The sequence below is a fragment of the Onychostoma macrolepis genome, chromosome 11 (genome assembly GCF_012432095.1).
Source record: "Onychostoma macrolepis isolate SWU-2019 chromosome 11, ASM1243209v1, whole genome shotgun sequence".
NCBI classification, from domain to species: Eukaryota; Metazoa; Chordata; class Actinopteri; order Cypriniformes; family Cyprinidae; genus Onychostoma; species Onychostoma macrolepis.
The window spans coordinates 12,408,999-12,422,962 of record NC_081165.1 but is presented as its reverse complement, the minus strand read 5'-3'; the positions used below and the strand labels follow the sequence as shown (position 1 = coordinate 12,422,962).

At 34.9% G+C, this 13,964-nt stretch overlaps 1 protein-coding gene across 1 annotated transcript in view; it reads right to left on the bottom strand.

Moving 5' to 3' along the window:
* Nucleotides 1-13,964, bottom strand: part of col6a1 (collagen, type VI, alpha 1) — a 37,780-nt gene that overhangs the window by 17,283 nt on the left and 6,533 nt on the right. The window contains 16 exon segments of the mRNA XM_058791863.1: nt 2,909-2,971; nt 3,906-3,941; nt 4,396-4,446; nt 4,550-4,612; nt 4,711-4,773; nt 7,442-7,504; nt 9,208-9,270; nt 9,407-9,442; nt 9,571-9,624; nt 9,803-9,865; nt 10,010-10,072; nt 11,352-11,405; nt 12,401-12,445; nt 12,539-12,565; nt 12,696-12,722; nt 12,830-12,874. Of these exon segments, the coding sequence (XP_058647846.1) occupies nt 2,909-2,971; nt 3,906-3,941; nt 4,396-4,446; nt 4,550-4,612; nt 4,711-4,773; nt 7,442-7,504; nt 9,208-9,270; nt 9,407-9,442; nt 9,571-9,624; nt 9,803-9,865; nt 10,010-10,072; nt 11,352-11,405; nt 12,401-12,445; nt 12,539-12,565; nt 12,696-12,722; nt 12,830-12,874 (816 nt within the window).

Sequence of the window (13,964 nt, the reverse complement as noted above, 5' to 3'; positions counted from 1 at the left end):
ACATATGCATGTCTCCACCACTTCCTTGAAGTTTTTGGTTTAGCATGGACTAAGACAAACACAGTGATGAATAGTGAAGTAGTCTGGGCGTTAGATCACCAATAATCAACTCCAGATGACTGAAGATGAAAGCTAGCGAGCATGTGTAGTTACTGCCATTTTGCGTCGGCTTGTTCAACCACAATGAAGCGACTCAGATTGTTTTGATGTAAAAATTAAACATGAGCTCTGAGCTTTGATATAAGCATGTGTGATATGTTTACAGATGACATTCATCTCGCCACTCAAGGTCATTTTATATCACAGTATATATCATGATATCATTCTTTTTTTTAGTCAGGAATTCAATATACAGTCTGGGGTCATACTGCCCAGTGCTACAACACATATGTTCCAGATGTAAGGAAGTGGCTACAGTATGGTGTGACATTAAAATGTTTGCAGTCCATGCTTTTGCTATCTTAATCCTGCAGATGTGCAAAATGGATGGAATGATCAAAGCACTGAATGTGTGGGCAGTTTCTTCAAACATTTGCACTGCAGAAGCGCACAGCTAGACAACATAAACAACAATATTAGCCATCATATCTGCTGTTGGTTCCCTGTCAAGTCCCCGCTGACTTCCATCTCCTGATGGGAATAAATCTGAATGATGAATGCATGGGATCAAACTCTTTGCTTCTAGGCTACTAGTGGTTTTCTGACCACCCAGATGGATGGAGAAGTTTATTTTGGAATGAAATCAGATTATTTCCACATGTAAATACAGACAAGGCTGAGAATAATTGTATCTTTCAGATGTTTGTACATTTGTGGGGTTAGAAAAAAACAAAAAAAACAAAAACAAAACACAGCCATAGATAAGGCTCAAGCACAATTCATGTGCAAGTTTATGGCCTTTTTCTCATATTTTTTATTATCTGTAAGGAAAAAAAAATAATAATTAAGTCCACTTATAAAAGTAATAGCACACCTTTCTTTCACAAGTTGTATGATTTATGGCTTTCATGTACAGTATGTAGCACATATGGACTGCAAAAATTGTTAAACTTAGGAGCTGAATCAAATACTATGTACTAGCAAGCCCACTAATACACCTAAAAGTGTACTAAATGGACATTGCATCTTCACAAAAGGCTGTTTTTGCAGTGGCTAAATCAAGCATCTTGAAAATTCCCATTGGCCAAAAAAGGTGCAAGATGCAAGATGTTTGCCAATAATGCCTCCACTGCAACAACTGTCCTATTAGCTGTTCTAAAACAACATAACGAAAATCTCACCAGACAGCAAGAACCTTAATTTAATTGACCAAATCCAAACATCTTTGCTACAATTTCCACCATCTAAAATCAATCATCAGGCACAAAAAGCAGCGCTGTGCCCAAACCTGTGACTTCTGCAGCACATGTTGTTTTGTGAGAGTGCTGTAGATCTCTCTGTTGGACTGAATGTGTGTGGGGGCCGTTAAAAAAATGTAACCCAGCTGAGGAGTCTGGCTTTAGAAAAGTGTTAAACATGAACTTCCAACAAATTTCTGCTCTCTTGTTTATCCAAACTGATTTCAATTATTATATGCCTTTAGAAAGATTTGTTTGTTAATGCATGCATTCAACAATGACAAAGTTGTTTACCATGTGTAAGTTTACTGGAGAAAAAAACGAACAAAAAAAAAACAAACTTTGGCCCTGATGTGATTTTCTCATGAAAAAAGGCAAATCAAATATCTTAAGACTTCCTTTGTAACTGTTTAAAACTAGTGTAAATAAAAATACAGTCTTCTTAAAAAAGATCAAGACCTTAAACTTTGCTTCCTTGTATACATGACAACAAGAAATACACAGCTGCATGAACTCAACACTGGAGACAGCGACCAAAACGCTGAGAGAGGCTCCAGGACTCTTCATGATATATGTGCTTCATTGTTCACTGTGAAAATTATGCCATCACATCATTCCAAACCTATAATTCTTTGGCTTATCTTTGAAACATGAATTAGGATATTTTTAATGAAATTTCTGTCCCTCCACACGGAAGCTAAAGCTTAAAGATTTCATTAAAAATATATTAATTAGTGTTTTGAAGATTAACCAAAGACTTATGCGTTTGGAACGACAAGAAGGTGAGTAAATGATGACAGGATTTTCATTTTTGGTGAACTATCATTTTAACAAACACATAACATTCCATCATTTTTTTCCTTTTTTAAATGCAGAAATAAATAGGGGTAGTTGACAAATAAAAATTGGACTGTGTCCTATGGTGTGACATAGCAAAAATGTAGAAAAAAACAACAACATACAAATAACATGCGAGAGGTTTATATTCAGTGTTAGAGGGTTTTTTTATTTAGTTTTTTTACATTTTTCCATCACACCATAGGACACATTGATATGTCAACTACCCATAGTTCCATTTTAAAAATGTGCTTAAAATGATGTACAATCACATAAGATGAAGAGTAGCCTAAAAAAGCAATTGCATTTAAGATGCAGCAGGTCACATCATGGGGCAGCCATGTTATTTTGCTCACTTATATTGCTCATTTTATTATTATCAGAAAAACTGAGAATTGCACAATGGTGTATGTTAATTCTTTCCTTTGCATGACTCTGAATTTATGCTGCCAACTATTTTAACAAAAGAGTTGCATATTCCTGATTTAAACCATTGATGATAGTGTTTTGGACAGTTTTTAACTTGTGTGGAACCCAGAACATTCCTTCAGAAGTGAAGAATTTCATGAAAAACCAGTCAAAATGGAAGGAAAACGAGAAAAGTGATATGCACGCTATGAAAAATTTGGACTTCTCTCAGACAGAGAAAAAATGATAAAGAGGCTAAAGAAGAGAGAAGAAAGAAAAGACAGTTATATATAGTGATAAGCACAAATGCATATAAAGTGACTCACATCTGATCCAGGGTCACCTGGCTCTCCATCATCTCCCTTGGGTCCAGGGGTTCCTTTTCCACCCTTGAAAGTGAGAAGTTAAAGAAAGTGCAAGAGAGAAGAAGGGAGATTAGATGAGAGGAATTGTATTGCTGTGTCAGCTCATCAACTGTCTCCTCTTAACGTCTGGACTCGGCCTCAGTCTAGACGATTTACATCTGCTAGGGATGAGCTGTTGTGTTTCTATTGCGATACACAGTCCCTGCTGTGAGACACACATGCACTAACCCCTGATGAATCAAGACATTGTGAATCAACAGTTAGGCATGCTAATAAAAACCACTAAGAAATCACATGAATCATTCTCAATATTAACACCATCTTCCATATGGAGGATTTCTTTTAATCTGTAAATCATTTTGAATTTCATGATAACCACAGACGTGAATTATAAACTCAGTTGTGGAGGATTTTTTCAATTAATTTTTCCATATATATATATATATATATATATATATATATATATATATAAATTATATGCACATGACATAAATATACACATTTAAATATTTTCAAAATATATGCTGTATGTGTGTGTGTGTGTGTATATATATACAGTATATATATATATACGTGTATATATACGTATATACACTTAACTAAGATATATATATATATATATATATATATATATGTATATATACTTAACAAATATATAACTGTTTGATAGCATAAGGAGATTGGATTAAATTCTTCTCAATGATTTATGAGAGTGGGAGGTTTTTCTGCAACGGCAACTCTGATTAATGGATCTCTCTGCAGAATAATTTGGTTCTTCACTGGAAATATTTAAAAAAAAAATGAAATAAGCTTGTATCATTACATAACAAATTAAATGTGTTATTCATAATCAATCAAAATCAGTTTCTCAGTGGAAGAAATGAATGGGCGTTTTACTTTTGGAACACTATTGGGTTGTGTTCAAAAACAGATCTTCTGTAGGGTTCAGGATACTTACAGGTGCTCCTTGATCTCCCCTGGGCCCAGGATAACCCTAAAATGACATAAAACATGCACGTAAACAATACTGATACTCCACTAGATATGAGTTTAAAGTCTGCATTAAATCAAAATTTACAATATTTATTTTGTTAGTGCACATTACTAGTTTTAAAGTGTGCAATTATTCCATGCAAGTTAATCCACTGAAAATGTTTGTCTTGGTAAACTTTAATCAAAATCTGATCTTTTGTTTCAGCTCTGGAATGGCACTCCTGTTTGAGGCTTGGGCCATGGCATGGGAAGAATATGTTTAACCACGCCCCTCCAACCGTTAGTTTGCTGCGAGTGAGAGATGAGAGGAGGAGCGCAAAAATAAAACCCTGCCCTCTATTCAATATTCCATTTCAGTTCGAAATACGTCACCATACTGAAATAATGGCGGCAGCAACTTCCTGTTCACACGGACTTTAAAGGCAAGACGTTAAATAAACTGAGAGGTCTTCTACCTGGAAACCATGACAGCCCTCTGTTCCGTTTCCTGGTGGTCCATCTTCACCCTAAGAAGGTAAAAAACAAACCAAAAAAAAACTTTATTAAAGCAATGGACAACTGTCTTTGGTTAGTTAAAACCAGTTTTAAAGATCAACAGGATCAACTCACCCTCTCTCCTATCAGGCCTCTGTCTCCTGGGGCCCCTTTGATTCCTCTGGGCCCTTTAGCTCCCTAAAGCACAGACATGCAGCATGGGAAATGTAGGTCAGTCATAGATGTAGCAGCAAGTCAGGTTAAAAGGTAAATCAAGACTAGTTGATATCACCCACCTCTGGCCCAGCAGCACCCTCATCGCCACGGTAACCTGGGGCGCCCACCCTTCCTGGCTCACCCTGTTGGAAATGGGGGAAAATTATAATTATATTCCTAAAGGTATTTGAATATATTAGGATCCCTCTGTCTGGGTTGAAAAACTATTAATATATTATTATTCTTATATAATGACCAAGTAGGGAGATCATCTTAAACCAGCTAAGAAAACTAATTTAGATTGAATAGTAGTGTATATTGTAACACAAAATTTCTATATTGAACAAACACAGTTCATTTTAATTTTTTACTTATTAAAAAATCCTGGAAAAAGTATCACAGGCCCCAGAAAATCTTAAGCAGCACAAATGTTTCCAACACTTATAAATCAGTATATTAGAATGATTTCTGAAGAATCGACATGTGACACTGAAGACTGGCGTAATGATGCTGAAAATTCAATTTTGAATTCAATATTTTAAAGTATGTTAAAATAAACAAAAACCTGTTATTTTAAATTGTAATTGTAAATTGTAGTGTCATATTAATTTTTTTATAATAAACTGTAGTAACTGTCTTGTTTAAAGGTGGAGAATAAAAGTCACTCCAGAGTCAAGGGCTGAAGACAGAGAGCCATTCATGACAAAATGACCACATATTGGAATCATACAGTTATCATATCATACGTTATTACATTTAGCTTTTTGCTGGCCTTAGACATCTGAGTCATCAGCTAAAAATATACTTTCGGAAAATGACTCAGTAAAGAAAAAATATTTTGTTATATATTTTTTCTTTATTTACTGCAGCATTACATTTCGAAGAGGGGAATCTGACACACAGGCAAATTAAATCAGTAAAAAAACAGGCTTTGAGAAAGCAGTGGCTCACGAGTTCAGAAACGCATCCAGATTTCCACCTATCTGAACACTCGGTTCTTTCCCATCCCACCCACTCAACTCTACTGGAAAATATCTCTGCCAGGACAAAACCAATAAAAAACGAGAGTTACTCATAGCGAACAGTCAAACTCATGATTCGCTGGGAACTTCAAGCACAAAACTGAGCATTTTTGGGATAACGGCAGTCTAACGAAGATTATGGGAGAGCAGCTGTTTTTGAGAAACAACAGATGACTTTGAGAAAACCATGAAACTGAGGAACCATTCGGGCACGCATATGCTCTGAACACTCTCACGTAAACTGCACAGGAAATTTAGAGTCCTGAGAGGCAACGGAAATTTGTTGGTCTGTTCGCAGTTGGTCTGGCAGTTTACAAGAGCTGTAGAGAGAAATCAAGTGCTGACAGAGTTCTGTGGCGCAGCTGCTGATGATGTTGTAAGCCTCAAGACTCCTGGGTCCAAATCTCAGCAGATTAGCTTGTTTCAGCAGGGAATCTTGAGTCAGGTCTGGCAAGTGTAATCGCTCTTAATGTCCTTCCTAAAGTTGAACCATTCTAATGAATGTTACTCAATGCCTCAAAACTAGTCAAAAGTGTGTTTGAGACAAGAATGTTTGTCTTGAGATAAACACAATTTACTCACGTGGTCCCTGTGTAAAAAAAACTAAACAAAAAAACTGCCTTTGCTGCAGTTTGCTCATCTCAACTGGTTTTCCAGACTGGCCAAGCTAAGACCACCAAAAGTGTTTTTTAAAAGAAATACTCAAGATTTTAGGTAAAGCTTTTTAGGGGATTTTTTTTTTTTTTTTCACAAAATAAAAATTGTATAAAAAAAATAATAACAATAAAATCACAATTGAATTCATTTCACATTAATTTTTTAAGAAGCTGTATGGATAATTAGTTGGATAATTAACAGTCAGACCCCTTTAGAGTAATACAAGTAAATAATTATGAGATAAATAGCAAATATCATGAAAAAAATGAAATTAATCATGTGTTGAAAAGTTTACCAGTCAAAATTTTGACATGACATTATGACATTAAAAGTTCAATTTTTCATGTCACGATCATGACTTTATCTATGATTTACCAAAGTATGGTGGAGGTGGTCCAGATCACCTCGTTAGGGCGTAATTTATAATTACTGGTTATACTTGCTATGAATATTTACATGTCTTCCTTTTTTCTTTTCAAAAAACAATCACCAGTACTTTTCTATTTAAAATTATCTATGTTTTTATGTGATTAGGGCCTGGGTGGAAGAACTTACAGTCTAAATTAGTTTTGGACACTCAAACGACGTCATCTTTTACTACATAGAGCGTAAGATATTCCTGTTAGGGAAGAACGTTTGTATGATTTTAGGTATTAAAATGCATGTGTTGAACTGTATCTGCTGCTCAGTTTTGAACTCGCCCAGCCGGTCTGACATTGTCCATCTGGAGTCCATCTGACCTTGGGAACATATATATCTTTCGTTCTTTCTCCTCCCACTGCCCAAACCATCACAAATGGTCGTAATTCTTTGATCCTCAAGTTACCTCCTAAACACAGCCCAGAGGTCCAATGATCTCAGAGATTACAGAGGGCCTCTCAGAATGCCTGTGTCCTGAGGTCATAAGCTTTCAACCTTGTTCAAGCTCTTATGCCTTACATACTACACAATTCTGCAATGTATAATTCTGGATTTACATTTAAGGAAGTGTATAAAGATGATAAAAGGACTGAGTTTAGAAGACTGAACTCCCGCAGTGTCTCAGTTCAAGCAGGATAATGCTGAAGAAGCCACTCTTACACACTTCAAATCTGTCGTATAGCACTCATGATGGTTTTCGTCACTCACTCACCGGATCTCCGTTTGGCCCTGCTGACCCCTCACGTCCTTGTTCACCCCGGGGCCCAGGTTCACCCTGTCAGAGTAAGAAGTCCACATTCATGTCACTTGTATCATTCTTTCACAATATTATTTTCTTCTTGAGTGCATAAACATCCAGAGGCTTAAGTTGTCAAACAATTTACTGAACAGAACATGAACAATTGATAACTAATGAATTTGTTTGAAACAGACATTATGTACATCTGTGCATATATTATATGTCAGATACGTTTGATTTATGAAAATGTGTGTTTGACTAAAAGGGAGTAATTAGAACCACTTATTAATGAGAATACTGTGTCAATGTGAAATCAAAAAGAAATTTACTTTTGTGTTATTTCAATGAAAAAAAAAATGTCTGTAAAATATTACAATCAAAAATATTGTTATTATTAATAAAATTATAAGTTATAATCATGTTAAATTTACATAGAAACATTTCTTGTCATAATTATGTTAGTTATAACCTAGTATGTCATAATTTTACTTTTTATAACATAATTTTGAATTTTGTCATAGTTAGAATGTAGTATGTCATCATTTTACGTTTGATTCCACAATTATAACTTTTTATCTCATAATTACAATTTATGCCATAGATATAATCTATTATGTCATATTTATGACTTTTTATCTCATACTTTTGACTTTTGTCATAGTTAGAATGCAGTGTCATAATTTTGACTTTTCATTCCATAATTACAATTTATGTCATTGTTATAATCTATTATGTCATATTCATTACTTTTTATGTCATACATTTGACTTTTGTCATAGTGAGAATTTAGTATGTCATTATTTTCCATAATTACAACTTATGTAATTGTTATAATATATTATGTCATAATTTCAATTTTTTATCTCATAATTACAATTTATGCCATAGATATAATCTATTATGTCATATTTATGACTTTTTATCTCATACTTTTGACTTTTGTCATAGTTATAATGGAGTTATGTCATAATTTTTACTTTTTATTCCATAATTACAATTTATGATAATGTTATAATCTATTATGTGATAATTCCAAATTAACACAAAGCTGACTGCACCACGCTCTTCCGTCACTTGATCTTTCATTTAGGTGCATCAATTCATTAAATCACTTATTGTAAAAAACCATGATCCACACATGCACTCACATCTTCTCTTTATCACCAACAGGACAAGAACACAAACGTGAGCCGAAACGTTTGTGTACAATAATTCCAAATTATGCCATAGTTATAACCTAGTTTCTCATCATTTTTGTCCTTTAATATCATAATTATGGAGGAATTTATAGTCTAAAAAATTACATAGTAAAAATTTTGACATAAAGCTCTAACTGTGACAAAAAGTCGATTTTATGACATAAAGTTTTAATGACATAATTATAACCTAGTATGCCATCATTTTGACTTTTTATGATGTAATTTTGAAGGAATTTACAGCCTAAATGAGTTCCAGACATTCATTCGACCCTACAGCCTAATATATTGTCACATGGTGTAGTACTACACAGAGTGTAAGATATTTCTGTCAAGGAGGAACATTTGTATGCTTTTAAGTATTAAAATGCATCTGTTGAACTGTATATGATGCTCAGGTCTGCAAAATTACTGTTATTATTATTGGCTTGTAAATGTCATTTCAAGTCATTTCAAATGCACTTTAAATTATTAGCAGGGTTTAACCATTGAGTTTGGAAGAGATGCATTGTGGGATATATTCTAAATGTGACATATACTTACAGGGTCGCCTCTGGGCCCTCTGTTACCACGGGAACCTTGTTCACCTTTCTCACCAGCTGTGCCCTGACAGAAAAACAGAAAAACACATCAGATCACCTGCATATTTTGACCCTCACATGTAAAAAAAAAACACATTTGCAAACAGCTTAAAACACAACCATTCACACTAAAACAGAAGTTCATTTAAATGCTTGATTACTCTGTCTCCTCTTGGGCCATCTGGTCCTGGTAGTCCCTAAAAAAAGAACAGGAAATTGAAGAAACTGTTAGATAACACTAAAAGCAGGTCTGTCACACATTACTACACTGAATGTTCAGAATCCAAGTCTGTGAAAAAGTGAAAAAAAGAGTGAAAACACTTACGTCATCTCCTTGCTCGCCTTTATCGCCATTGGCTCCACGAGGACCCCTATCTCCCTGAAACAACAAACAATGAGTTTGCAGATGAGCCAATGTCCATTTAAACTAGTTATACTGCCAAACAACAGCATTAGTGAATCATAACTAACCTACGTCAAAGGCTATGTTGCATTTACCAGTCAAAAGTCATGATGTAAAACTGTGTTTAATACAAGATCAAAATCTTCCTCTGTACCTTCGGCCCCGCAGACCCATAGTTTCCAGGTCTTCCTGCTTCACCGTCTTTGCCAGGATCTCCCTGAAAGCAACAATCAAACCTTTAGCTTTAAGATGGTTTACTGCTGGAAATGACTTACAAAAAGATAATATCACACACTGATCTCTTGTCAAATAAATCAAATAAATGCAGCCTTGGTGAGCATCTACATTTTAAATTCCTTACTCTTCCTCCTTTGGGTCCATATTGGCCAGGGTCTCCTTTAGGACCTGGTTCTCCTTGCAAGCCCTACCAAATCAAATAAAAAAGTTTATTTATGAATAATGGAGAAGAACATACATCCAAATATCCTACTTTTCTTTTAGCATATGCTTTACAACAGAATGTAAACAAAGTACAAACTCTGTGCAGAGTTCTGAAAGCAGCTTGGATGTCAAATTTGGTCAATGTTTGGCTGCTCAAGAGGCAAACATCCCACGTCCTGGCCTCGAGATGCAGGCTGAGTGGAAACAGACGCTTGTGAAACTGACTGACACACTGTACAGCCTATGAACATTGCTCAAAGGGGCGGGAGCATCTACAGTCCTATCGAGGTGATGCTTTAAAGGAGAATGAGATCCAAATCAGCCAATTAGATTCTGATATCTAAACGTGTGGATCTATAACTTAATCTATAAATCTCAAATGCATCTGGATCAAAGTAATCTGATGTAAACATGCACTCAGCTGGTAGACAGTCATGGGAGTCCATGAACATATAAAACACCTGTAAACACTTACAGTAAGTAAGTACTTAAGTATAAAACCTTCCATCCTAAAAGTATGTTTATGCACAAAAGGAAGATTTTGCAAACAACTAGGTTAGATATTTTTGCACTCTAACCTGCACAACGTTCACTTTATGAATCCCACTTAGCAGATTTATAAACATACATGCACATGTGAAATTCATTTGCCAAAATAACCATATATGGAGTTTAAAATGTGATTTATTATGCATGACTTCATCTGCATGTAATTTCATTATGCATACTGCCATCCACACATGTGATACTAATACATTTAAAGGTACAAAAAACTAGAAATATAGGAAAGAATAAAGATTGTAAATGTTGCTTTGCTAAAAATATTTTCTTGTTTTTTTCCTTTAGTAGAAATACCTAAATACCCTGTAAACAAGATCATTTTAAATGCAAGAAATATTAAGACTTGTTTTCTGAATTTTGAATATGAAGAATATGAGTATGCAGAATCTAGGATTAGATCGACAAAAATATTATTCCCACACTTTTTTAATGGTTTATACTATAAACCTAATGTAACCTATGCAGTTTAGCTTTTGTGGTATTTTTTTACATCTATAAAATAAAATAAAATAAAATAAAATAAAATAAAATAAAATAAAATAAAATAAAATAAAATAAAATAAAATAAAATAAAATAAAATAAAATAAAATAAAATAAAATAAAATAAAATAAAATAAAATAAAATAAAATAATAAAAAGTGCAGATGATGCACACTTTTCCCCCCTAAAAAAGTACATATTTTTTATCAGTTGTACTTACATCTGGCCCCGGTGACCCTTTACAGCCTGGAAGGCCAGGGAATCCCGCCTCACCCTATGAAATATAATAAAAGCACACAAAGCATAAACACCCTTCTTTACGGTGGGAATCAAACACCCTGAACTGCATTTAATTAGCTCGAGGGTGACATCATGCAAAGAAAGAGTGAAGAAATAAAGTACTAAATAAAGCATTACAAAACAAGATTGTATGCAATGGAGACTGAAAATAACAACAGCAAGAGATGCATGTTGTAAATCACACTATGATCAAATTTTACTGTGAGCTCAGATGTATCGTGCAGATGGGGGAGTGAAGTCAAAGGACAGTGATTTGTTGAATGGATAATGCCTTGGAAAGAGTTACAGTACATGTTGAGAACTAATTGAGGAGCAAAATGACCCGAGGATGAAGACGAAATCAAGTCAAGGGTCAGAGACACAAGACTGGGAATGCCTTCCCAAAGCACAGACACAGTTAAGAAAAGACACAAACCAGAAATGGAACAAGTGTCAGACAGACAAGAGTCAGTATTGTTCACATACTGTTAAACTGAAATCTGACACAGGATGCCAGAGAAAGCAGCACAGGAAGATGAGAGAGAAATAACATCAAATCTAACAGCAGCGTATTATTCTTCAATATTAAATTCATTTATTCACCCTCATGTAATTTAAAACCTGTTAAACTTTTATGCTTTCATGGAACACAAAAGGAGATATTTTGCAGAACATTCACACTGCTCTTTTCTGCTCAGTGAAAGTAAAGGGGATGCGGTACTGACAAATAATAATTTTCAGTCTTGTCTCTTTAAAATGTAGTCATATTAGCCATTTTATTTATACATTTATGATGTTTTTTTAGTCATTCTTAGACGGTCCTTGACTCCATTCACTGTTAATTTTTGGAAAATTGCAGCGAACGTTAGGCAACATTTCTCTTTTTTGTTCCATGGAAGAAAAAAACTACACAGAATCTTAATTTTTAGGTGCACTATCCCTTTAAAATGCTGTTTTTGTATTATATAAGAAGAGGACATAAGCACTTACCTTACGCCCATCAACGCCATCAAGACCATGTTGACCTTTGTCTCCCTAAAAGTAGGATTGTGATTCAGTTCAGCACAATAAACAACTGGGAAATGGGAAGACTCAACAACTAAAGAGACTGTCAATAAACAAGCTCACCTTAAAGCCTTTATGACCTCTATCTCCCTGCAGATAAAACAAAAGTGCATTTGTGACATTTTGCAGTTCCAGAATGAAATAACTGACTGCAGACACTTGGAATGTGCTTTTGATAAAAATGTCCGTTGAATCTGCAAGGAAGCTCTGTTTCTTTTACCTTATCACCTCTTACTCCTTGGTCTCCCTGGAAGGAAAGGAAAAGAATATAGATTATCGTTTCAGCAAGAGTGCACAAATCAACTGCAATATAAACAGAATGTAAACACTTGTGAGAAAGAGCGGAAGACAGACCTTCATTCCTTGGTAACCGACAGGACCGGGATCACCAACTTTTCCCTAATAGGAGAAGCAAAGAAACATCAGAGAGAAAGCCAAACAGAGTTTTGCTGGATGTGGTTGTGATATTAAATCCCTAATGCAAAGACATTTGTTAATATGGCTGCCCTCTAAACCCCATTTAAGATCACCCCAAATGCCTTAGGTGAGGATAAACAAGGCAAATTAAAGTCATCAAGATAACATCTTCAAGAAAAACATTCCTACAGGGCTTTATGGAGTCAAATGTATGCTGTAATTATTATGTCTACACAATCAGCATTTGCTGTAAAATAACAGGATAGCTGGCGCAGTCACCATACGCTGTTTAATGGCATAGCTGGATGTTTTCCAGTGTGTGGGTGTGTGTGCATCTTTTATGACACTTATAAGAGCCAAATCTCTGAATATATCCTTACAAACATTGTAAAATTCTGCGCATGTGGCAGACAGGAAGTCCACCAGCAAATTCAGGGGGAAAAAAATTTACTGATCGTTGAAACTGTAACAGCTGCAGAAGATGAAAGACCTCTGGGTCAGTCGAGGGTTTTGCTTTGATTGGATTATCAACAAAGAAATCCAGGAACACATGGAACATTTAATCGACACAATGATCTCATAGCCATGTGAAAAGTATTAATCAGCACAATAATAGGAACATGCAATTGACTTTTCACCTGACAGTTGTATATTTTGACTTCATTCTTCATTCTTAAGTTTTGCAGGCAAAATTCATTCATTTAAATAATGTATTTATGAAATCTACACAATCAGGAGTTTTGTGTGAGGGTGAAAAGTTTCCTTATGCAGATTTCGCAACAGGTTCAAGTTGACGTTGACCAACCGAAAACTTCTTTGCTAATGCTAATGTGACCGCACATTTAGTTTAAGCTGAAAAATTATTAGTAAAATTATTAGCGAAAAGCCCAGCCACACCAACAATAAAAACTATAAAGATATCTATTAGGATAACTATTTTAGCGTCAACCCCAACGCATGATATCGTTCTGTTTATAATAAGCGCACACTGCAGTTTTGAAAGTCAGGTGGATTCTGATTGGTTGTCAATGTTTATATCATTCATCAGCTGGAAAAAAATATTGAGAGAGTG